Source organism: Meles meles, chromosome X, assembly GCF_922984935.1.
Source record: "Meles meles chromosome X, mMelMel3.1 paternal haplotype, whole genome shotgun sequence".
Taxonomy (NCBI): Eukaryota; Metazoa; Chordata; class Mammalia; order Carnivora; family Mustelidae; genus Meles; species Meles meles.
This window is the reverse complement of record NC_060087.1, coordinates 33,773,670-33,800,594: the sequence shown is the minus strand read 5'-3', so window position 1 is coordinate 33,800,594 and position 26,925 is coordinate 33,773,670. Positions and strand designations below refer to the sequence as shown.

General features: G+C 42.2%; 1 protein-coding gene across 1 annotated transcript; it reads left to right on the top strand.

The window, feature by feature from the left end:
• The first annotated feature begins 5,195 nt into the window (after positions 1 to 5,195).
• DYNLT3 (dynein light chain Tctex-type 3) lies at positions 5,196 to 12,728 on the top strand. Its single transcript, XM_045994452.1, has 5 exons — positions 5,196 to 5,271; positions 7,644 to 7,685; positions 9,753 to 9,876; positions 10,534 to 10,611; positions 10,897 to 12,728. Exons 1-5 carry the CDS (start codon positions 5,242 to 5,244, stop codon positions 10,971 to 10,973), a joined length of 351 nt encoding a protein of 116 aa, XP_045850408.1. The 5' UTR covers positions 5,196 to 5,241; the 3' UTR covers positions 10,974 to 12,728.
• Positions 12,729 to 26,925: the final 14,197 nt, after the last annotated feature.

The window sequence follows — 26,925 nt, the reverse complement described above, 5'->3', positions numbered from 1 at the left end:
GGGTCATAGTCTATACCCCGGATCAAAAGGTCAGCATTTCTTTCCACTTAAAGAGAGACACTAAATAAGATTTTCTTTTTCCCCTCTGTGATGTTAGGAAATATGCTGAGCCCTGAGACTTGTTTCAAGTTTTTAATTTGTGCATGAGCTGGGGCGTGGATTGCCCATAAAGTGAGTGAAGTTTTTAGTTCGACAAACGGTTCGAAAATTGCCCCTATCACTAGAAATGGCAAAAGGAGGGACCAAAACACACAAATAAATGAATCCCCTAAACCATAGCCAAAAACATTCTCATGGCTGTCCTGCAACCGTGTGAATAAGCAAATTACATTTCACCTTTTGCTGCATGAACAAGTACTGAATCATGATAAAAATTCATGGCACAGACCAGGACAGGAAAAAGAGGGAAAAACATAGGCTGGATATCTCATATAGAATCTGAGTGTGCAGGAAAAGCATCAGCTTGTATAGGCAAGTCTTTGTTTTTCTTCCCAGGTGCCTGCTTACCTCCCCCTTGCCAGTGTGCTAATCATGGCACAGCAACCTCGGCTTTGTACCCAGAGATCCCTTTTCACTCGTTTCCTGACCACCCCAATACCAAAAAGCCAGAGTAAAAGCCATAGTAAAAGCCACAGAAGCTGATGAAAGCATTGTCCCCCTGCTGTGGCACCAATACCGAGCTTCTTTTACTCCTGGTAATGCCCCTCTCCCCTGGCTTGCAGGCCCATGGTACCATGAAATAATGATATAATGAAGGCACCAAGTTCTTTTCAGTCATCTGACTCTCTGACCCTCACTCTCTTTCTTCCCATCCCATTTCTCCTAAAACGCTCACCGCAGTAATTCTCTGACCCCGCTTGGACCTCGGATGCCATGATCCTGTTGTGTTTTCACTGTTTGTTGCTACTTACTCAGCTTGGAGTCCGTGATCTATCAGCACACTCCCGCCTCTGAAAATGCCTTCAAAACCCATGTTCCTCTCTTCCTCAGCTAAAATCACCTGGAGACATCCCAACCCTGATTAATCCTACTCTTCTCACGCTTCTAAGAGCTGAATGTGACCGGAGCCCGAGGCCTCCATAACTGGTTTCATGTTGAAATTAGGGCAAGTCCCTTCTGCTCTGAGAAAACACAAAGTTCTCTCATCTAACTTCCCATTTTGAATCCGGCTTCTTTTTTTTTTCCATTTTATTTATTTTTTCAGTGTAACAGTATTCATTCTTTTTGCACAACACCCAGTGCTCCATGCAAAACGTGCCCTCCCCATTACCCACCACCTGTTCCCCCAACCTCCCACCCCTGACCCTTCAAAACCCTCAGGTGGCCCCAACCTCCCACCCCTTGACCCTTCAAAACCCTCAGGTTGTTTTTCAGAGTCCATAGTCTCTTATGGTTCGCCTCCCCTCCCCAATGTATGGACATTGAATCCAGCTTCTAATCTAACTTTCATGTTCCCATCTAACTCCTTCACATCACTCAGATGATCTCTTAAACATTTTCTCAGAGCAGTCTTGCCTTATCAGCTCAACCCAAATAGCCTCTCCCTCATCACACCTCATTACCCTCACTTTGCTTAAATCATCTTTGTAACGCTTCTTGCTACCTGACGTCCCATATACATGTATACATATATATCTGCAAATACAGATGAATGCCATGGACACAGGGAGTTTTTCCTGTCTTTCATCACTATTATTTTGTGTAAAATAGGATTTGTTGTAGGGATACTACCCCGTGTGCATTGTGGGAAGTTCGGCAGCATCCGTGGCCACTACTCATTACGTCAGTGGTATCCACACTAGATATGATGGTCAAAAACATCTCCAGATGGGGCGCCTGGGTGGCTCAGTAGGTTAAAGCCTCTGCCTTCAGCTCAGGTCATGATCCCAGGGTCCTGGGATCGAGCCCCGCATCGGGCTCTCTGATCAGCAGGGAGCCTGCTTCCTCCCTTCTCACTCTCTGCCTGTCTCTCTGCCTACTTGTGATCTGTCTGTCAAATAAATAAATAAAATCTTTAAAAAAAAAAACAAAAAACAAAAAACATCTCCAGACGTTATCAGATGTTTGCAGGAGCTCGAAAGGGAAAAATTCCCCCTGATTGAGAACCACTGCTCTAACACAATGCCTGGCACAGAGTGGGTGCTAAGTGAACATTTGATGAATGAATGAATGACCAAATTGTAGGTCACAAAGAAGCCCCAAGAATTAATATGGCTTCTTTCTCTAACTTCTGACAGAACTCTGTTTAAGTCTTACCAGAAAAAGCCAACTTACCTTGTTTTGGGGGAAATAAAGGATTTTGCACCAAATGTTCTCAACCCGGACTGCATGTTATAGTCACCAGGGGAAGCTTTTGAAAAACTCCTCATGCTATGCTCCTCTCCAGAGCAATTAAATCAGAATCTCAGGAGGTGGGGTCTAGCCTAGATCATTCTTAAAATCTCCTCTTGTGATTCTGATTTGCAGCCAAGGTTCACTTCCTGTTCTTTTCAGTCTTGCAAAGACTAATTTTATAGCATAGTGATCGTCACAGAGAGGACATTTCTCCTCACGCACCTACGCTGGCGGTCGGTGCTTTGGAAAGGAAAGGAAGTAGATATGAGCACAGTAACTTCTTACTCCATTTATAGCTTCTATTCCTTGTCCTATTGTTGATCCGTGTTCAACCTAAATAAAGCAATTTAAAAAGTAGTGTTCTACTCTTGGTCATTGGTTCTGATAATTAGGAAAATGGTGTTACCTTGCAATTTTCTTTGGTAATAATGGTTTGTGCTGTGCTGTCATATTGGGACCAGATATTATAAAGGCATTAAAATAGTTCTGTGTGAAAGTCTTGATTTATAGTAGCTCACATACTAGAAACAAAAAGATTATAGACACATGCCCAAAACAGAACACATAGCCAAGCAGGGTTAGCACTACAAATTAGAGAGGCCCACCAATAGTCATGAAACACATGATGGTCTACTGGTGAGAACATTAATAACCATGATTTCAAGTGTCGTGTTCAAGCATGCAGAGTTTTTCATTCCCAACGTGATACCTCCTAACTTGAAAAACAAACTCTGGTTCTCTAAGATGAATCGTTCTGAAGTGAACTAAATACTCTCTAATTCTAGAAGAGGTTTCTTACAGGAGTTACCTGTTTCACTGTGATTGCAAAACAAGTAGGCATGATACCTGTCCCCATATTGCAATAACTTTGGTATGCAAAATATCCTGAAAAAGGAGAAACAGTCTTCCTCTATGAATTACAAATGCTGCTTTTCTGCAGTAACTCGGACATGAAGCACAACTTAGGAGAACATGGTAACAAATTGCACACAATGAAGTACACAGGCCAGTTTTGTTCAGCTGAGCTCATAAAATGAGAGCAGAGAAGGCAGAGACCTGAGATTCAGAAGCCCCAGGGTCCGGCTAATAACCACGTATCCTTGCCCAAATTATGTGCCTCTCTGAGTTCTACTTTTACTTGTAAAATAAGAATTGGACTAGAATAGCAATGAACTTTCCAACCTCTAATGGTTGTGATAAGCTGAGTAATGCATCCCCTACCTCTCCCCCCAGCTCCTACCCCACAGAGGATGTCCACCTCTGAAAATCCCTGGAACCTGTGAATAAGTCATCTCACTAGAAAAAGGCACTTTACAGAGATGATGAAGTTCAGGACCTTCAGTTCAGGAGGAGAAGCCATGAGGATGGAAGTAGAGGTCAGAGAGGAGAAAAGATACTGAATTGCCAGCTTTGAAGATGGAGGAAGGGGTCATGAACCAAGGAAGGCAGGCAGTTTCTAGATATAAAGGCAAGTAAATGGATTCTCCCCTAGAGTCTCCAGAAGGAAGGCAGTCCTGCAGACCCATTTTAGACTTCTGCCCTCTAGCACTGTGAAATAATAAGTTTTAAAAATAATAAGTTTGGGGGCGCCTGGGTGGCTCAGTGGGTTAAGCCTCTGCCTTCAGCTCAGGTCATGATCTCAGCGTCCTGGGACCGAGCCCCCATCAGGCTCTCTGCTCAGCACGGAGCCTGCTTCCCCCTCCCCCCGGCCTGCCTCTCTGCCTATTTGTGATCTCTGTCAAATAGATAAATAAAATATTTTAATAATAATAATAATAATAAGTTTGTGCCACTTAGAGCCACTAAATTTATGGTAGTTGGTTATAGCAGCAATAGGAAACTAATTTAGGTTAAGATCTTGGGTGCTGCTATCAGACTCTTTGAGTTTAAATCCTTCTTCTATTATTCACTGGATAGGTGAACTTCCACAAACGGCTTCAACTCTCTGTATCTCAGTGTCATGTTAAAAAATGGGATGATACAGTACCAGCAGGAAACCTGTTGGGTTATTTTGAGTTTACATGAGGAAATCCTGAGGATTATCTGGAACTTAGTATACTATCTCTAGGTAAATGTAATCATTGTTCTGCTAAATTTTATAATTTAGGATATTTGCACCTCCTTTCCTATAAATCAATTATTTCTTTTTATATAGTCATCGAGGAGCACCGGTGTAGGAGTGTTTACTTTTTTTTTTTAAGATTTTATTTATTTATTTGACACAGAGAGATCACAAGTAAACAGAGAGAGAGAGGGAGAAGCAGGCTCCCTACCAAGTGGAGACTCCGATGTGGGACTCGATCCCAGGACCCTGAGATCATGACCTGAGCCGAAAGCTAAGGCTTAACCCACTGAGCCACCCAGGTGCCCAGGAGCGTTTACTTTTAAGAGTTATGTATATAACATTGCATTTGAGTCTTACAATCAACCGTGAAATAGGTATAACATTAAGTTTTCATACGAGGCTGTGGGAGGTCAGTTCACGCAAGTAATGTAGCTAGTGAGTGAAGAAATCACAGTAGCTTGTTCATTGTTACATTAACTGCGTTTATTGGCTAGATGATGATGAAATAATACGTATACATAAACACAGCAGTGGGCACTCAACCGACACTGCGGAGTCCAGACTAACACTAGGTCACCCCATCAGACCCACAGGGTCACAGTCCCCAGCGTTTCCCCAATCAGCCCAATAGCCAGGAAGGTCGAAGGCAAAAGGTGGACGCCTCCTGTCGTGCAGAACCCTCCCGCACTACCGACAAGGTGGCGCCGTTACGACACAAAGGCGGGGCCTTCGTGGGGACCGCCTCCCTATATAAATGGAGGCGGAGCTACCTTGGAGGCCACAGTGCTGCCTTGGAGATCGACCCGCCCCCTGCTCCGCCCCTCGGGAGAGTCTTTGCCACCATGGAGGACTACCACCGCCACTGCGATGAGGTACCGCCCCTCGGCCGCCAGCGAGCGACCCCCGCCCCCGCCCGCCTCGGCGAGGCGTCTCGGCCGGGTGGTCTCCCGGCCCCGGGGCGGCCCCGGGAGTAGGGGTGCGGCTCCCTCCAGGCCCGGCTCTTCCCCTCCCCTTCTGGCCGGGACCCGCCCCGCCCGGCCTGGCCCCGGTCTGCGGCCCAGCCTAGCCCTAGCCCCAGACCCCGGGACCCTAAGGGCGGGCTGAGAGTCCGGGTGGCAGGGGTGACTGGGGGAACGCGGGCCGGGCGGGGAATCGGGGCCAAGGGGTGGAAGGCCGGACTCGGGATGCGTGGGGGTGGGGATGGGGTGTCGGGCGCCGCCCGTCTGAGACTGGCCTTAGAAGCCTGTCTGCCCGGCGGCTTCCTCCGCCCTCTTGGCGTACCCAAAGCAGGTGCGGCAGCCTCGCTGGCAGAGCCGCTCGGTAGCACTGTGGCCTGGGTGGGCTGGAAGGTGGTGATTATGGATTAGGAGCCCTTGCTTACAGACTCAGGCTTCCTGGCACCTCACCAGAAGCCCATGATGTCAGTTGTTATCTTCCTGTTACTGATGGGGACTCTGACTTTCATGGCGACTAAGTGAATTGCCCAAAGTGAAAACTGGCCGGGATGACATGCTCCGTTTGAACCCAGGCCTCTGACTACACACCTACAACTCAGGCTTCACTTAACCTTTAGGAGGATAAGGCCTTTTGAATCCCAGCACAAGCTCTGACAGGCCTGAAGGGCAGAATAGACAAAGACATTTTCTGTTCAGCCACAGGTGAATGATGCAGTGAAATGAAAGTAGGCACCTGGAGGAGGTGCCTCAGAAAACGGTGTGTTATTAGAGCCCTGGCCGTCTGTCGGTAGGTGGGATTCTGCTGAAGCTACAACCACACTTAAATTCATTACTTTAGTGATGCAGGTAGCAGACATACTTGTACGTTGCTGGGAAAGTATTCTTTTACAAATTGAGGCACAAGCAGTTTCACTCTCAGACAAACATATCCCCCAACAAGTGCTAGTCTCCTGACTCCTAAGAGGGTTCTGTACAGCAGTACTTCCTAAATATAGTTTAAAAGAAATAAAATTACATGTGTTACCATGGCCACCTGGTACTACCTGATTTTTTGGTGCCCTTCCAAATCGAAGTGAAACGGGCATCATTTGATTCGTAGGCCACTTTTGCAAATAATGACCTTATTTTAAGGTAAAATGATAATTTTGAGAGGGTCAAAATGTGAGAGCTGTTTCCACAACTCTAATTGTTTAGGATTTTATTCCTTTGTTGTTGGGGTATTCTCTGGTGTAATTAAATGAGTTGATAATAATTTAAATCTATACTCAAAATGATACTTTTCCAGGATTTTTTTAAACTAATTTTAAGTTGCACAGTGAGATTTACAAAAATGGTGATGTCATAAAGCACCTAAAACGTCTCCATGGAAACAAATCACGTATTACCTAAAGAGTTTGAGTTTAGACTGCAGTCTTAGTCACAGTCTAGTTCCGTACTCTAGGACACTTGGATGTCATTAATAGTTGCTTTTAACTCAGAATTCTGTCAAGCTACTCCACAGCAAAGGCTAAGTTGCCAGGCCTGTTACAGTAGTAAAGTGACATTAATTTAGATCAAGCATTTTCGTAACCTTTAACTCAGAGAAGCCACATTTTTGTCCCATGTAAGTTAAAAAACAAAACAGTCTATTAATCAGTCTCTTCTCATGAACCACCTCATTCTTACTTGCTGTGGTCTTTTCCTATATACTGACGTATGTGTATACCTCTTTCTTTATATCCTCTTCCTGCTATTTCCTGAGCTTTACAATACAAAGATTCTCAGTCTAGGACATCCATCAGAATCACCAGTAAAGCACCTTTAAAAAAAAAAAAAAACATGATTGCCAAGGCTGTGCCACAGCCCTCATGAATCAAATCTTGAGGGAGGTTGGTAGGGAAAGCATCCCACAACTTTAGAAGTATTCTCAGTGAGGGGCGCCTGGGTGGCTCAGTGGGTTAAGCCTCTGCCTTCTGCTCGGGTCATGATCTCAGGGTCCTGGGATCGAGCCCCTCATCGGGCTCTCTGCTTAGCGGGGAGCCTGCTTCCCCCTCTCTCTCTGCCTGTCTCTCTGCCTACTTGTGATCTCTCTCTGTCAAATAAATAAATAAAATCTTAAAAAAAAAAGAAGTAGTATTCTCGGTGGGATTAGCAGCCTGACTCCCCTTACCGCTGACTCCCCTTACTGCTACGGTCTGCTGTCACTAAGACCTGCCCAGGCCAGCCTAGAGTATTCTGTGTGTTGTCACAGCCAGAAATAAAAGGAAGTCTGTGTTGAAAGCAGCTGTATCTTTTGTTTCCCCCCTTAGGTTGGCTTCAACGCTGATGAAGCACACAATATTGTTAAAGAGGTGAGTTCACATCTCGTTTGTCCTGAAGCTTGCTGCGTTGATGGAAACTTTAAAAAGCTCTGTTTTGACTTCCAGTACAAAGTTAGAAACCTTACTATTCAAATAAGATTTTTAATATTTACTGTTTTATGGGGGTGCTTCATAGAGATGGGCCTTAGAAAGCTGTTATGTTGTATGCTCTCAGGCATCCTGGAGCTTACTCTGAAAGTGATATTGGAGTATTAGTCTAGAAAACTGGTTTGCTGTTTTATAAAATTGATGTTCTGTCTTTTGAATAAAAGAAGTTTTATTCTGGTAGGCCAAATATTAGTTTAAATGTTAATGCTATTAAAGTGTGTGTGTCTCACACACACACGCTTTTTTATAGGTAAACTATATGTAAAATATGTGTCAAAAGATGCTAGAAATATGCTTTTGTAGCCAAATTTAATTGGAAAAACAATCACTTACCATCTTATAGACACGGATATGATGCTAAATCAAAACCTTAAATATTTGAAACATGAAATCTGGTCCTCCTAGTAAGCAAATAGACAAGAAGTTCTATTTGGGAATAATTCTGGCAGAGAAACTTGATTTACTGTAGTGATATACCATACAGACTACACGGTGCGTAAGGTATTTATGAACACTTTTAATTGTCCTGAGTCATTTTTCACTGTGCCAAATCCCAGGAGAAAATTGAGCTGGCCCAGAAGGCAACCTTGTATTGTAGGTATGGTGGCTGAGGCTGTGTCCTAGCAGGCCCTACCTGCCTTTAAGTCTGGGCTGGGTTGGCTTGCCTTCTGGGCACTGAGCACCTCCTCAGTCCATCCTAAGACAGTGCCTCACCTGTCTGAATGTTCTAGGGCACAGGCTCACCCAGAACTCACCCAGGGCTGGCCTTATACAGCTAGGATCAAGCTGAGGTCTGAGAAAGCTAGATAGGCCCCTAAAGATCCTGCCATATTTTTCAAGTTCAGACTCATGTGTTTGAACTCTGTAGTATAGCAGGATGGCTGTGATTAACAACATTGTATGCTCCAAACCTGCTGAGAGTAGATTTTAAATGTTTCTACCACAAAGATATAAAGTGGTAACTGCATGGAGGGATGGATATGTTACATAACTAACTTCACTGTGATCATTTCCTAGTGTATCTGTATATCAGGTCATCACATTGTACACCTTGAACTTACACTGTTATAGGTCAGTTACATCTCAATAACACTGGCAGGAATAAGGGTGACGATGATGATCTGTAAGGTTGCATATGGGCTTACTCTGCCTCAGTCACTGGACTTGAGCGCTTGACATTCATCTCACTCCATCCTCACAACAACCTGATGAGGATCTTATCTCTAAGGATTAGGAAAATAGGGGCTCCGAGAGGTGAAGTCACTTGCAAAAGGTCACAGTGAGTAGGTGGCAGAAGTGACCTTACACCTAAGATTGTGACGCTAAACCCGTGGCCTTAACCACGCATCAGAGGTGGATGTGAGTGAGCACTGGAAAATTATTCAACGGTCTTATGCTGGGGCACCTGAAAAGTGGTGTTTGTTCATTTACTTTTAGTGGCAGGAGGTGGTAGATTTATGGCTGAGTAATTACATAATATAAACAAAAATGTAATTTTTACACATGAGAATTTGCTTTTTAAATTGGACTCCTGCTTTATTTCTAGTATCCGAAACCTCTTCAAATCCCAGCTGTTTCAAAGCCAGCCTTCAACCAGTTAATATCACCCTTTCTTAATCTCCACTCCCCTCCATAATCCTTTTATGACATAGCTTATCATCCTTGATTAGTCTTTCTTGTGTTACAGATTTCTTTTATTAGCTTCTCTGCTAGTTCTTTACAACAGAGGCCATGTCCTGTTGATCTTTATGTGGCCCACAGTATCTCACAGAGTGAGATGATACATGCAGGAGCACTCTGAAAATTCTAAAACAGCTGGAGACAGGGCATAATAAGTATTTACCAGATGCCTATTTTCTAAGATGCTTTTTGGGGTTATTAATTTATTTTGTTTTGAATAAATTTCTGCTGTGGTTTGTACAGGTCTTTAACTGTCCTCTGTCCTTTTAGTGTATAGATGGGGTCTTGGGTGGTGAAGATTATAACCAGAACAACATCAACCAGTGGACCGCAAGCATAGTGGAGCAATCCTTGACACATTTGGTTAAGTTGGGAAAAGCTTATAAATATATTGGTAAGTATCAGTGACCTTCCTCCCTAGTTTGCTCCCCTTTGTCCTCACGGTTTCCTCTGAACTTAGAAACTGTAAATGAGTGATAGACAAGTTGGATTCTAATAGGATGTGAAGGACTTCCGGCTTACTCCTCCAACGAGAGTATCTGGTAATACCTAAAAGATGGAGAGCTTTCGCTATTTGGAAGCACTTGGAGCTCCTGCCAGCCACCTACCCATCCTTAGCAGCAGCCCGTTTTACGTTTGTATCAGCTGCCTTCCACGGAGACCCACTCAGCCCTACGGTCTCCCCATCAGGAGCTCCGTGCCTCCCCACACGTACATAGGATGGCCGAAGCGCCACACGGTAGTTGTTTAGACAGTGTAATCTTTTCTTCATTTTTTGTGTTTGGATTATGCCCAGGGAATGAGGCACATTGATTTGGCCCAGGTTTTTCCTGCAGCATAATCACCAGTGGTCACGGCAGTGGGCAACAGACTGGATCCTGTGGGGTCAGAATCGTGGTGGTAGATAATCAAGAGGACTTATTTTTTTCTGTTTGCCGAACGCTTTGTTTTCTGTTCTTTTTACAGCTTGTAGAGCTCTGAACTCAAACACTCAGATATCTGAGATATCTTTTCCTTTGTTAGTGTTCTCACGCTGCAACTTTATTTTTAGTGACCTGTGCAGTGGTCCAGAGGAGTGCCTATGGCTTTCACACAGCCAGCTCATGCTTTTGGGATACTACATCTGACGGTAAGAGACCTTAAGCTGATTCATACAAAATCCAGCTTCCAGCAGGGTCAAACAGTGCACTTATGATCAAATGCTTGTTTATCTCTAATTAAATTTTGAAAAGGCTATCAATAGGATCGCTTTGTACCTGGCCACAAGTATGCCTTCAGAGAGAGATGAAATGTGAAGATTTAGCAGACTGTAGGAAATAAGATATTAAAACTGATGAAAAATGTGTATAGATATGCCCTCGCAGTTTCGATATTTTGCTGATATTTCAGAGTTCTCGTTTTGTGTGTGTTTCAGGAACCTGTACCGTAAGATGGGAGAACCGAACCATGAACTGTATTGTCAATGTTTTCGCTATTGCTATCGTCCTGTAACAGACTAAAAATGTTCGGCCAAAGCCATTAACTTAAGAATTTGTCAGTGTATCCTTTCTAAAAAGAGTAGTAGTTACTTAGTAATGTGTTAGATGACAAGTGTGCAATATGCTTCAAAAGCTACCAAGGAAAACTGAATATTATAAGCAAGCAATCTCATAGTTGGCAGATTATCTCGTATTCTATCTGGCATTATTTAAATAGGAAAAATTTATTGTTGGCAAAAAACAAAAGCAAATATGGCATGACATGAAAATACAATCTTACATTTACACCGGCTTTTCACCAGCATGTACTTAGGAAGATGGGGAAATCCATTCAGATAATAAAATTCTCTTTCATCCAGAGAAGTTAACAGGGATAAATATATGACCCCCCCCCAAAAAAAGCTGCAAAGATAAATGTGCATAAAATAATAACTAGCTAACCCTTCTTAGTTTTTCATTTCTTCTCCTCACTTAGTTGTACATATCGTTGAGCAGGAAATAATTCGGTTTTTTTCCCTACCATTACTATAGTAGCAACCATCATCGACTTGTTTACTTTTTTCTGAGAATTATCGAAACAGTTTTTTTAAGTTTAAAATTCTTGGATTTACATGAGGGCCAAATAAATGTGGTAACCTGAATTCCCTAGTTCGGCAAAGTTCATGTCCGTGTGTGCTGAAAAGTACATGACACCGACAGCCGCCTTACACTGACTCATTTCACGTAGAGCTAACATTTGTGGGATCTCTATTATGTGCATATTTCTCTCTCAGCATTGTAATTACCAATGTACTGTGCAAATTCTGAGTTACTTTGGCACCTGTTCAGTTGGACAGCTAACATATTTGGGGAAGAAGTAAACAATTATTTTACAAGAAGAAAATGAATCTGGTTATCCACATAGAAATAAGCAAAATGAAAAGCACCTATTGCTGACGGAGAATTATCAGTGTCATTTTAAGCATTGCTCCTACCAAGTAAAAAAAAATGCATAAAATATGCAACTGTTAGTTAAAGGCCTTACTAGCAGTGTAACTGTATAGATAGTCAATTTTGTGATTGGTTCAGTTATAACCATCTGTAAGTAATTTAAATACTTACCACATGGGGTTCAAATTGAATGGAGTCAAGTATAAATTAAAGGTATACAATCATTAGCAGGTTAATGAATATCTCAGGGCTTATGAAATGTAGTTATATTTATAAAGAAAATAAAAGATGAGAAAATAGATGGTGGTAGATAGTTGGTCTGACAACTGGTCACCAAACACTTAAGTCAATCTGGTTATTTACGCTGGAAAACAAACTTTTACGTATTACCACTAACACTAATATACATAGGGAGTGGAACCAGGATTCATTGCATTTTGAGGGGAAAGAAAGGCTTAGTATTAGTACTGACAATATTAAGACAGTGATGGTATTCTTGTAGGAATACTATGTGCATGTTTGCTATATTGCTGAATAATTTTTCAATGTTTAAGAAGAATATTAAGAAAATACAAGGAAAGAGTTTCATGCGGTGATCTATGTTTTTTGGCACGTCAAAAATTCTCATAGCCATTACCTTTCTTTTACTTTGCACTGCTGGCTTTTGTGCCCTTGAAGATTATAATAGTGACCAAAATGTTTGTTTGGTTAAGGCTTGCTTTTGATTATTGTTATTGAGGCCTGATTTTAAAGGAATAATAATCAAATATACCTCGTGAACTTGCTATCTGCTCTGTTTTTATTTAAAATACAATAAAGATTATATTCCTGTGCTGTGCTTTCGCTTCTTGCGTGATCATTGAATAGTTAAAAAAATGGCATTGTGGGGGCACCTGGGTGGCTCAGTAGGTTAAACCTCTGCCTTGGGCTCAGGTCAGGATCTCAGGGTCCTGGCATCAAGTCCTGCATCAGGCTCTCTGCTCAGCAGGGAGCCTGCCTCCCCCTTCTCTCTGCCTGCCTACTTGTGATCTCTCTCTCTCTCTCTCTGCCACATACGCAAATAAAACCTTTTTTAAAATGGCATTGTGCTTACTTGAAAAAATTCTAAAGAAGAATAAGAGAAAGGAATGTCAGACCACATAGATACAGCATACAGAATAGATACCACTAAAATAGCAACCCAAACCCACTATTCAACATTACAATGTAATTAATAGCTTCTATTTTATGCCTTTTACTCTGATCTTAACAGAAAATTTCACTTTTAAAAAAGTCAATGTAAAATACATTCTGCAACTATTCATTATCTTTTAATGACTATTTTGGGCAAGGAATTCTGTCCTGTTTGTCAACTTTCAATTGAGTTGTTGCTGTTGTTTTTTTTAATTAAAGACTTTAAGTATGTAAAATTAGTGTATTCAAATGTAAAGCTGCAATTTTATGTTTGTAAAGTGGTGGTATGCTGCCTTAAGTTGATGGTAACCTCTCATTACATTTTCTCTAGTAAAAAGTACTTTTTTCTCTCCCCAAGCTGGATGTTATCTAATTACGAGTTACTGAAAGCATTTCACCACATATAGTCATCCCATATTTAAAGTAATCTTAAGATACTGCAGATTTGGGGCACCTGGGTGCCCAGTGGGTTAAGCCTCTGCCTTCAGCTCAGGTCATGATCTTAGGGTCCTGGGATCGAGCCCCGCATCGGGCTCTCTGCTCAGTGGGAAGGCTGCTTACCCTCCTCTCTCTCTGCCTGCTTGTGATCTCTCTATCAAATAAAATCTTTTAAAAAAAAAAAGATACTGCAGATTTTATTTTCAAAGGTTGAGTAAAAACCAAAACCAAAACCCAAAACCTTGACTGTCCCTGACAAGTCTCTCAAAAGTGAGAGAAAACTGGCTTTTTATGACAAAGGAAGTAGTCTTTTCACATAGCGGACACCAAAGCAGTTCGAGAGATGAACTGAAAATTGCACCCCATGTGTTAGAATCTACCCAAGGGGAATTTGTCTTAAAGTCCAGAAGGTGGAGCTACATTTGTGGCTAGAAAAATGAGTAAAATTGACTTTTGTATATTTGTGACATTCCCTGTAAAAGGATCTTAAACACTCAGCACTTGCAAGATTCAGATGGCCATCATCCTTATACATCAAGTGGCCTAGGAGATTCCAGTCCGCCATGCCGGTTGCAAACTCAATCATTCCCACTGAGGTTCCACTTAATATCCCTCTATGTCATCCCTGGATATGTAGGATAAATGGACAATCCAGGACTATTTAGAAATGACGCCCAACTGCTTCACGAAAAGGGTCTCTTTCCAAAATGGTTTCTAAGGATCTCAGGGACGAAGCTGGGACTTTGAACAGACGCTTACAGCACCACTGGTATGATGCGTATCTTCCCTGCAGGGCACAAAACGTGGGCAACTTCCACACACACACACACACACACACACACACACACACACCCACCCACCCACACACACACTCCGGGATCCTTTAAAGGTGTAGACTGGGGGCACCTGGGTGGCTCAGTGGGTTAAAGCCTCTGCCTTCGGCTCAGGTCATGATCCCAGGGTCCTGGGATCGAGCCCCGCATTGGGCTCTCTGCTCAGCAGGGAGCCTGCCTCTCCCCCTACTTGTAATTTCTGCCTTTCAAATAAATAAATAAAATCTTTAAAAAAAAAAAAGGTGTAGACTGTATGGGGAAGTTTCTTTGCAGCTCTGCCTCACCACGTCAGGGAATTTGATGCCTGGGCTTATCCAGTAATGTATATTCGACTTTCTTCATGCCAAAACACATGCCTTTTTATTTCACTGAATGATTTTTATTTCACTGAATGCTTCATCTTTTTATGTATTTTTTTTTTAATCAACACCAGCTTTTAATGAGATATTTCAGTCCGGGTTTCTCAGGGCAGAGTTTTACATGAGCCAGTAATGAAAGTTCTGTCAACTCATCTTCATCCCCTCTAATACCTTACAGAGAAAATCTGCAGGAAAATTATTAGATTTGGGCATGTACTGACCTTTCATTTCACAGGCCAGGAATTTGAGTTAAGCTGCATGAGCGAACCTAGCCTTTCATAGTTAATGCTCATATAGAATACCGCCCAAAAGGATTAGGGTTAGAATAATGATTTCTTAATATCAAAGTAAAGCAATTTTTTTCTGTAAAGGGTCATCTTGTAAATATTTGAGCCTCTGCAGGCCTTTGCAACTATTCAGTTATGCCGGCGTAGTATGAAAGCAGCCGTACAGTGAGTGAGTGGGTATGGCCATGTCCCAGGGAAACTATGAAAACAGGTGGCCTGCTGGCAGAGTTTACCAACCCCTGCATTAGAGGAAGAAGTGTTTCCTGGCCACTTAAAAAGTTAGATGTTGGGGTGCCTGGGTGGCTTCAGTGGGTTAAGGCCTCTGCTTTCAGCTCAGGTCATGATCCCAGAGTTCTGCTCCACAGGGAGCCTGCTTCCTCCTCTCTCTGCCTGCCTCTCTGCCTACTTGTGATCTTTGCCTGTCTAATAAATAAACAAAATCTTTTAAAAAAAATCTTTTAAAAAATTAGATGTTAATGGATCCAAGAACTTTTTTTCCTTTTATTGTTCTCAGTTACAAACAAAGGGACACAAAGCATTTTTTATATATTATGTTTTTATTCTCTTGGTCTCAGAGAGACCTTATCAGTAAGCCTAATCTGTACTCTCCCTACAAAAAGAAAGGCTACAAATCAACTTTTCCAAAACTAAACTATTCTTTTTTGGGTATATATATCCCCTAACTTTTCATGGGTCGGCAGACCATTTTATATCTTGTTGGAGTTCATGTTACCACCATATCTTAAAGAACATTATTGTAAAAAGTCAACATTTTCGGTTTTATGGGTTTTGGGGTTTTTTGTGAGGATTCTAGAAAATCTTCCCTGCATACCAGACACGGTAATCATGTCCCATTCAGTGCCTCCTGTTAGCAGACATCACATACGAGAAAGTGCAGAGCCCACAGATGAAATAACCTTGCCTCATAATTTGAGAAAGAGGATGTTCTTTACCCAGGAATAGCTGTGTATTGCATTGGCATGAACACCTGACCCGATGATGGCTTATCCATAGACTGATTCTTAGTCCACAACATGGCTGGGGTACATTAAGTCAAGCAAAGTAGTTCCCTCTGCGGATCAGAAAATAACAAGCATTAGTCAACAGGAAGAAAAGAGAGCAGAGAAGCAAAAGTTTTGCCAAAGATTGGTGGCAGAAGAGTCACCATAGCTTGCCCTGTCTACCGTCCTTCAATCCCAGGAAGACAGACCCAACTGCAGTACCAGAGTGGAGTATTAGGCTGGGAGCAGGTCAGTGAGAATGGTCTGGCTTAAAAATCACTAGCATAGGGTGATAAAGAGAATAAAGCAACCTGCACACAAACGTTCATAACAGTTTTAATAATAATAGCAAAAAAACTAGAAACCACTTAGAGGTCCTTCACTGGGTGACTGTTTTAACCAACTGTGGTTCCGACATAGAATAATACTCAGAAAAGAGGAATACATTATTGGTACAAGAACTTGCATGAATCTCAAGAGAAGTAGGCTGAGTAAAAAAGTCAGCCCATGATATATGATTCTATCTATATAGCGTTTTTGAAATATTTTATTTTTTTAAAGATTATTTTAGAGAGAAAGCACCTGAGTGGGGGGAGGAGCAGAGAGAGAGGGAGACAGAATCCTCAAGCAGACTCCCTACTGAGCGCAGAGCCTGATGCAGGGCTCAACCTCATGACCCTGAGATCATGACCTCAGCTGAAATCGAGAGTCAAACGCCTAACCAACTGAGCCACCCAGGCACTGCTTAAAACAGCACTTTAAAAACTGGAGAACGGATTAGCGGATGCCAGAGTGTAGAGATAATAGACATGAGGAATCCTTGTGGGGTTGGAACTGTTCGGCATCCTGGCTGTGGTCGTGGACATGCAGAACTATAGGTCATAAAATTGTGTAGAAGAGGAAAAACAGGGACATCTGAATAAGGTTGGCGGACTCATCGATGGCAGTATCCTAGTTGTGATATTATCGTGTAGGTCTGCAAAATGTTACCACTGGAGGAAACTGGGAAAAGGACACTGGGGATCTATCTGTATTATTTCCTATAACTGCATATGAATCTATAATTTCATCAATAAAAATTTTAATTAAAAAACGAAGATGAAACAAAATTTCATACCCCCCCAAAAATGTAAAAATGCAGATCATCTTTTGGTTGTTTTTTTTTTTTACTCTAAAATTCGCTACCAACTACATGCTTGCGCCTGGGGAAGACCACTCACACTACTTCCCAGGATATACCACTAGGTAAAGACATACTAAAAGAAAAAGTTGCTCTGTAATAACCTAGTCTCTTAATCAGGAAAATTCCGTGTTGATTCCCTTAAATCTGGGCTCCTGAATGATTTGTTGTAGCAAGTATACAATTACACTTAGACCAGACAAGTGTTAGCTTTCCATAGAGTCTATCACAAGTGTGCAAGGTGGCTGAATTATTTCTAAAAAATCGGGGTACTTTTTTGCATACTGTATTTATTTTACATACTGTATTTATCAGCATCCATTTATCAGTTGATGGAAATTTGGATAGTTTCTTCATTTTTGATATTATGAAAATGCTGTCCTGAACATTTGTGAACAAGTTTCTATGTGGGCATACGTTTTCAGTTTCTCTTGGGTACATGCTTAAGAGGGTAATTGCTGGGTCATATGTTGTGAAAGGTGCAGTAGGGCTTGGACAGGATGCCAGTAAGAAATTGGCAATGTCCACTACCCTTCCACAAAGAAATGCTCTCCCATGTTATTTTAAAATATATAGCTATCTTGATTTAGTTTCCATTTTCCCTCTAGGGATAGATAATGCATATAAGAAATGTTTTACTTTCTCCTTAATTCTTATATTAGTTTCCTATTGCTGCATACACTTGGTGGCCCCAAACAAAATGAATGAAGTTTCTTACAGTTCTGGAGGTCATAAGTCCAACATGGTCTTACTGGGATAAAATCAGGGCTTAAGCTGGGCTGCATTCCTTCTGGAGGCTCTAGGAAAGCATCTGGTTTTTTTTTTGCCTTTTCTAGTTTCTAGAGGCTACACACATTGCTTGGTTCGTGGTTCCATCATCAAAGCCAGAAGTGTAGCGTTTTCAGATTTCTCTCCTCTCTGACCCCTGCTTCTGTCCTTTACTCTGACTCTGAGCCTCCAGCCTCCAGGGAGGAGGTAAGTCCCTTGTGATTACCAGGCCCACACAGGATAATCTCACCCTCCCAAATTCTTTAACTCAATCACACCTGCAAAGTTCCTTTTGTCATGTAATATTTTTTTTACAGGTTCTAGAGATGAGAATGTGGATATGTTGGGGTAGTCATTATTTGGTCTAGTACAACTAGACATTCACATGCTGAATGTCAGCGGACTTGATCTAAATATCAGAAAATAGGGGGCTCGATCCTACGACCCTGAGATCATGACCTGAGTGGAAACTAAGAGTTGGGCATTCAATTGACTGTACCACCCAGGCGCTCAGATTCTGAGGTTTTTAAACACTGTGTAGACTGACATTGTCCAGGCCGAAGAAAGCAGGTCTGTGGGTCAATATGGCCCATGGGTCATTAGTCTGTCTCTGTTTCATGGCCTACAAGGCCCTACCTTCCCCTCCCACGCTTTCCCAGTCTCTTCCTCCGTTTGGCTAATGGCCAGACACTGCAATTATTCCATGATGGTCAAAAGGCAAGGGGAGAAAATTAAGTCAGCCTTAATTTTGTTGTCTGGACTTAAGGCCAAGTCAGTATGTCTGGGAGTGGCTGCTGTCACGGCAACCTCGATGACGTGAGCTACAACGACACAGAACTACTGTTCTATGAATCGCTGGTATGCTCTCTTCCGAGGGCATCTAGCATCTAGCATCAGCATCGGCAGCATCTAGCCAATGTTTAAGTGTTACATCCCATGACCTCAATTCTTAGAATCTATACAACAGAAATGATAGCATTAATGGATGAAGAAAAAAACAAGAATTTTCCTTGCCATACTGTTCATAAAAGCGAATTTACAAAAAGAAAACCACCACCACTAGGACAAGAAATAAATTATGGAGAAGAAAAGAGGAGGTATCATACTGGGCTTTATAGATTATAGGTTAGAAACAGATAAACAGTTATATATTAATTTTTAAAGCTTAATTTAAGTCACACATGAATGCATTTTTATGGGTCGCACTTCTAATATAATAAAAGCTTAACAAGGTCCTCGCCCTCCATCTTGTCCCCTTTTGGTTCCCCACCTTGTCATCCACTCCCAAGGGTAATAAGAGGTAATAATTGCTGTCATTTTGACGCATGTAATTTTTCCCACATTTATATACATATATACATGTACCACCGGGAAATTGTATATAATAGAGACGATTCTGCAGACTGTTACTTTCAGGCAACAGTATACCTTGGGGGTTTGTTTTCATATGAACACACACCGAGCCACCTGTTAAGTTTAGCTGCCATATTACATCATATGGTATGGATCAGCCATAGTTTATTCCTTTTCCCCCTTGTGAAAAACTGGGTAATTTCCAATGTTCGACTCTTATCAACAATACTGACATGAGTATCTTTGCCCAATCCGCCTTGTGTCTGTGTGCAAATGTTTCTCTAAAAATACTTCAGAAATAGAATTATTGGGTTTTAACATGCATACTTTTAAGATATTAATACATTGCATTTCTTCTGTAATCAAAAAATCATCATTTGTCTTAAGAAGACAGAAAACAATTCAGACTCTTGAAAATAGCGAGCAAATATATTTGCACACGGGAGGGAACATTTCCTCCCAAGGACATACATACAATGTACACATAGATGGCTAAAGCGATCCTGTGCCAGCCCTTCAAACAAACAAACTTAGGAGCAAAAAAGAAAAAAAAATGTATTACTAGGCAGAAGTAAGAGTACATGGTGAAGAAGCACATGGCTCCGGCAAGGGGAAGCTGGACAAGTTAGGAATGTCCAGACTCACGGACTAGAAGGGAATGGGGTGAGAAGGGCTCGTCATAAAGCCGTAGAATCCTGGAGTTGGAGGGAACTTTGAGTTTGCCTGTGTTAACCTTCCGACCACAACAGAAATTCTTTCTACAAACACATTTGGCAGATGGTTTATGAGGGAGGTCAGGGAGGGCCTGGATTGGGGGGGTGTTCTACATCCCAATCCATTACCTGGCAGGGTAATATCTTTCGTTGAACTGGTCCCCTTTGATGCAGAAACATCCAAGCATGGTCGGATTTCATGGAGAAGAAACCTGGGACGTCTTTACCCCGAGCAAATACACCCGTGCATACACATTTAGGGTTGGTACGGGCTTTGGCAGATAGAACATTGAAATTCTTGTTTTGCCTTTTCTTCAAGGAAATTTAACTCCCTTGCAGGTTAGCGGTGGTGCCACCAGGGGACAGAAGGAAGCCACTGATCCTGTCCTGATTGTGAACTTGAAGGTTTGTGCTCTCCCCAAGATTCAGACAATGGCTCTGCTGGCTTCGGACTCTCACCCAAGATGTGCAGCCCTAGAGCTCCAGCTGCTCCTAGAAAATGTATCCGTTTGTTAAAACGATTAAAATCTGTCAAGCTTTAAGCCCGTCACGCTGGAACCCTCATTTTCGAGGCCTCTGAGTATATAAACTGGAGAAACTGTGGCGGTTGGACTTGCAGCAACTCTTCTTCAGAGAAGTCCCTGAAATGCCAAATCCTGCCGTCCCATCGGAGGTCTCTCGACTGTGTCTCTTTTGTTTTCCTCAGTGGCCCTTCCAGGCCTCCTCTTGCCAGCCTCCCAACGCCTCTTGTCCTTCCCTGGTCTCTTCCCACGTGCAACACGGAACACGGGGCGGGGCAGGGGGCGGGGAGGTCAGTAAATCCTGCAGTAAAAGTTTACTTAGCCTGCACTAGGGGCCAGACACTGTTCCAGGCTCTGGGGAAACAGAGGAACAAAACTCTTCCCTCACGGAGCTTACATTCCAGGGGAGAGGCAAACAAGAAACACACGTGTCCAGACAGTAATCAACGCTACACAGAAGTAATGATAAATAAGAAGCAATGCAGGTCTTACCAGACGGAGGACTGCTTCCACACTCAGATCCTGCGGCTCGTGGCTCGCGGCTCCCTCGGCCCGAAGGTCAGTAGTTGGGAGAAGAGCAGTGGTCGGAAAGGAAAGGCAGCTTTATTCTGGAAGAGGCAGCCTAGGAAGATGGCGGACTGACGTCCCAAAGAGCTTGTCTGGGAGTAGCAGGAGGTTTTTAAAGGGGAAGAAGTGGGAAATGGTGACGGGGCTACACGAAGGAGAGGCCGGTGCTCTGCAGTTAATCATTTGTCTTTGCAAGGCTTCCAGATTCTTCCACTCTGCCAGTAATCAGGGCCACCATGTGTCTCTTATTGAAGATACCACGGCCAGCAATGGCTGTTTTTGAGGGAAGTCAGGCCTTATCTTCCAGAAAGTCTGGTCCTTTGCTCCTCAAGGCCGGCGGTCAGCAGGACCTCAAGGGAAGTCGGTGAGTTCAGCTACAACCTATGGGGTTTAGGCCAGCAGGCAAGGACTGCATAAGCTTACCTGTTGGAGTGCTGTCACACAGGGGAGGGGGATAAGGAGGGGTTCAAGGAAGGGACAATGGCAGGGCTGCTATTTTCGGTGGGGTGGTCAGAGCAGACCTCTCTACTGAAGGGAATATTCGAGCTGAGATCTGGAGGTGAGGGAGTGAGTCACACAGACTTGCGAGACAAGATGCATTCCAGGCAGAGGGAAGCACGAGTGTAAAGACCTTGAAGTGAAACCAGCCTCGGGATGTTTGTGGGACAGCAAAGTGGCCAGTGTGGTTGGAGCTGAGTGAGAGAGGGAGCGAGCAATGGGGAATAAGACCAAACATGTAATAGAGGACTTGATCACATAGGACCACTTCTGCGTGAGGTGATAGAGCCCTGAGGTGATGGGGTCTCTGTGGCTGCTGCGCTGAGAGGAGACTATAGGTTGACAAAGACAGAAGCAATGAGCCCAGTGAGGAGGCCATTGCCATAGGTCTGGTGAAAGATGGTGGCTCAGATGAAGACGGTGGTAAGGAAAGGGCTGAGAAGTGGTCAAATTCTGGAAACATTTTGAAGGTAGTGTTGACAGGATTTGATAATGTATTGCCTGTGGCATCGTGAAGAAAGAGGACTTGGGGTAGGTTATCGTTTGGCCAAAACAAATGGGAGTTTTCCGTTTACTGCCATGGGAAAGACTGTGAGCTAGGCATCGAAATAAGAAAAACGCTACAAGAGTATGGGCTCCTGAAAAGTCAAGGAAAGAAAGTTTTGTACAGAGGAAAGTGTGATCAACGTATCACACACCAATGAGGAACTGACATCTCTTTTGCAGCTGTGGCTACAGTTGCTGCCTGACTCACTGTCCCCCTGACATCAGTGGACATTTCGGCCATGTCCAGTGCTTGCTGGGTCGGAAGATGGTCCTCCTTTCCCAAGAGTTAGAGACAATTCTCATACTTGACCTCAAAGGATGATGGTCCCCTATGTTCCGTTCTCAGTTCCTAGTCTCTTGGAGCTCCACTAGAAATGGACAATGGAACTCTGGTCTTGCATCAGGAGACAAAGGGAGACACCATGAAGCGCTATATTCAGCTCTGTTCAGCACACCCTGTTCAGCTCTCAGAGAAAGTCTAATAAGAAGAACCAAACTTTCTCCATCCAGAGTGGTTTCTCTGCACCTAGAATGTTGCTTCAGGTTGACCGTGTGCATCAGCTCCCCCTCCATAGTTGTTACAGCCTCACATCCAGTCTCCCTAGATAATCTCAAACACTCCGGGGCTCACAGTGGTCCTGGATCCATACTGTACTTTATTTAATGATTATGCTTTAAACATTTTTTGAAGTAAATGGACTTACTAAAGTAGATGCACATTATTCTCAATTGTTAACTGTTTATTTAACGCCATAAGCTAATTTTGTCTTTATATGCTGTCACTAATTATGATTCTAGGTTTGAAAGTGGAATTATCTTGCATGATCATCTTTTTTTAAAATTTTTTATTTTTCTATTAACATATAATGTATTATTAGCCCCAAGGGTACAGATCTGTGAATCACCAGGTTTACACACTCTGCAGCTCTCACCATAGCACATACGTTCCCCAGTGTCCATAACCCCACCACCCTCTTCCTACGCAAGATCATCTTTTGAGGTAGTCGCCTATCCTGCATCCCAGTGAATTTCAGTATCTCTGTACATTTCCCTTGATCACCATTGTTCTATGAAGATAAAAGGTAGTACTTAAATTTTGTGGCAAGCACACTGTCCAGATTCAAATCCTCATTCCTTTGTTTCCTAGATGTGTAACACTGGGAAAATTGCTTATTACCTCCATGACTCAGTTTCCTCCTCTGAAAAGCAGGAATGAGAACTATGAAGATTGAGTGAGACGAAGCATATAGAGTCCCCTGCACATAGTAGAAGCAGGGAGATGGAACCGGCCCCAGCCTGGGTCTGTAAAGAAGGAACATGTTGAACAGGGCCTCTTACACTCAACCAACATACCATGCTCATGTAGCATAGCAAGAAGTTTTAAGACACTGAGATTGGGAATTGCTTGTTACTGCAGCATAACCTAATCCTGAATGACTGACATAGAAATTGAGATTGGAAGTAGGGCATACTATACCAAAACCTAAAATTAGTGACTTTCACATAGTCATCTCTTGGTGGGTAGCAAAGAAACAGATATCAAAGGTTGAAAAGGTGAAGATCTCTGTTATGCAGAAACAAAACATGGGTTAAAAACGTTGCCTGTAGTCACTTGGGAAGAAATTCCTTTATCTATGAATCCTGTGCAGGTGGGAAAGATGGAACATCTAATGCTAGGAATGTGTTGGCTCTTAGCTGAGACTATAGGCACATGGCAGGACAGCACTTTCTAGGGCCCTTAACATTAAGTACAGGGAAGGCACAGAAGAAGACACAGTTGCTTTGAAGTCATGTTAAAAACTGAGGGCTCTAGGGGCACCTGGGTAGCTCATTGGTTAAGCATCTGCCTTCAGCTCAGGACATGATCCCAGGGTCCTGGGGTTGAGTCCTGCTCAGCAGGGAGCCTGTTTTTCCTTCTCCCTCTGCCCCTCCACCTACTTGTGCTCTCTCTCTCAAATAAACAAATAAAATCTTTGGGGGAAAAAAAGCCCTTGGGGTCTATCCTGGAGCAGTAGGAAACATTAAAGGCTTTTTATTTTATTTATTTATTTTTAAAGATTTTATTTATTTATTTGACAGGGAGAGCACAGAGAGAGAAGGAACACAAGCAGAGGGAGTGGGAGAGGGAGAAGCAGGCTTCCCACTGAGTAGGGAGCCAGACATGGGACTCGATTCCAGGACCCTGGGATGACAATCTGAATCAAAGGCAGATGCTTAACAACTGAGACACCCAGGCACCCCAAGGGGGTTTTAAGAGAGAGGTCATGGAAGACAGGCTGGCCAGAATTGTATCCCCCACCAAACATTTTGTCAACAATACATATGCACAAATCTGATTATGTGAAAAAGCATTTAAATACTGAAAACCTAACACAACATAATCTAACATAATATGCCATAACAAAATATAACAAAACATAATATAGAGTAAAAGTGAGAATTCCCTTTCACCTACGCCCAGATCCCTCTCACCTCTTCACAGTATTGTATCGATATTTTGGTGTGCATCTTTCCAGACCTTTGCCATGCACCTAAACTCACTCTCTCTCTCTCTCTCTCTCTCTCACACACACACACACACACACACACACACACACACAGGCTTCTTTTTTTTTTTTTACATTAATGGAATCATACCCATAGATCTACGTAGATCACTGTATGATAGGTATTCCAGTGTGTGGATACACTATAATTTATTATTGGTGTACAAATGTGATGTTTCCGATACTGCATAATTATCCTTCTATACATCTAGTGTAGTTGTAAAGTCTGACTCCAAACCAAACTGTATGACTCCCTGTACTTTAGAGCATGTAAGACTTCTTCTAACAAAACTTAATTTCTCTGTTAAGCCCCTTCTGTTATATAGAAGTAAAACTAACCAGTCTTTTAAGGGTTATGGCTTTACTGCCCCCTGTGGAATTTGGGTCACAGTTTCAGGTCCTTACACAAGCCAAGAAGGCTGGAGCATTTGGACATTTCCCATCCCCCCATCTGTCCATTTTCCCCATCAGATCTGGTATCTCTCAGCTGGTCCTGTCCTGCATCTGGACACATGAAATTCTTCCTAGGAGATTTTCCATGGGCATATCCACATGTCTGGATGGCATATCCCTTTTCTCCCTCAGATCTTGCCAATACCCCACCCCTTCTGTTGCATCTTCCATTGTACCTTTAATTTTACATTGTCAAGGTTGACAACTTTACTTTCCAGTTTTTAAGCACAGCTAATTCTTCTGTGCTTTGTCTATTCATTATTTCTAAAATTTAAAAACAATTAGACAACATCTACATCATTATGACATATGATATATTTCATGATGATAATTATATCTGTATTTTTTAACTTCGAGCCAAGTTGCATGCTAGGATTATTTTTCCTTCCATACCACATGACCATACCACATGACCCTGCCACAAAAAAGGTGATATTCCTAGACTGATGTTTGAATGGATTCCTTTTTTTGAAACTCCTATCAAATGCTTTCGCCATATGCTCAAGAAGCCCAACTCTCTATGCCTGCTTATTCCATCACATTTCTTTATTTCCTGGAGATCACATTGGAGTGTTCTTTCTTCCTGCTTCTATCTGAATTAGCAGCTCAGCCTGAAAAACTGCACGGCCATAATCCCGAGGCATTCTTTCCCAGCTCCCCTGGGTTAGAGACATTTTGCTTTAGATCTTATTTCCTCATTTGGTTTAGATTACTTCCTTATTTTTCAAAAATACAGCCTCAAGTGACTTCTCATGAAAGAGTTATGGGAGGTTAATTTTAGTGCACCTAAAAATCTGAAAACATCTGAGACTTCCAGCTGCTCCACGTCCTCCCCACCATCAAGCCTCTTCAAATAAAATGATAGTTCGTAGGAGGTGGTATTTCCTTGTGATCTTAATCTGCATTTTTGTGATGGCTAATGATATGGAGAATTTGTCGTGTTTACTGGTTATTTGGATATGTCTTTTTGTGAAGTGGCTGTCCAAGTGGTTTGTCCATTTTTACTTTTTTTGTCTCTTGGTTATAGATCTGTACAAGTTCTTTATATATTCAGACTATGAGTCCATTATGGACATATTTATTATCAAACATCTTCTCCCAGTCTGCAACTTGTCTTTTCATTTTCTTATTAATATTTTTTGATGAATAGTAGTTCCTAATTTTATGAAGTCTGATTTTAATTTTTTTCTTTATGGCTAGTGATCATTGTATACTCCTTATTTAATCTTTGCCTGACCCCAAGATCATAAATGTAGTCTCCTCTGTTCTACTCTAGAAGTTTTGTTTGTTACCTTTACAATTTAGGTCACTTAGGTCTATGATTTCTCTAGTTTTGGGGTGTGGAGTGAAGTAGAGGTCAAGATTTAATATTATTCCGTACAGATATATAATTGCTCCAGTGCCATTTATAAAAAAAGATCATCTTTCCCTTGACTTAATTGCTATGGCACATGAATATATGCTTATAATACATGATATTAACTTGAATATATATATGTATATATATATAATTTGCTGACTTTTCTATTTTTGCCCCAATACGACACTGTCTTAATTATTATATCTTCATAGTGCTAGTAGGAGTACCAATTGGGACAACCACTTTGGAAAAGTCTGGCAGTGTCTAGTAAAGCTAAAAATACACTTACCCTATGATCTAGGAATTTGGCTCCTGTATATTTGCCCAAGAGAAATAAATGCATAGGTTTACCAAAAGACATATAAGAATGTTTGTACAGCTTTATTCATGAGAGCCAAAAATTGAGAATAAAGCAAATGTTATTAATGGAGAAGGGATG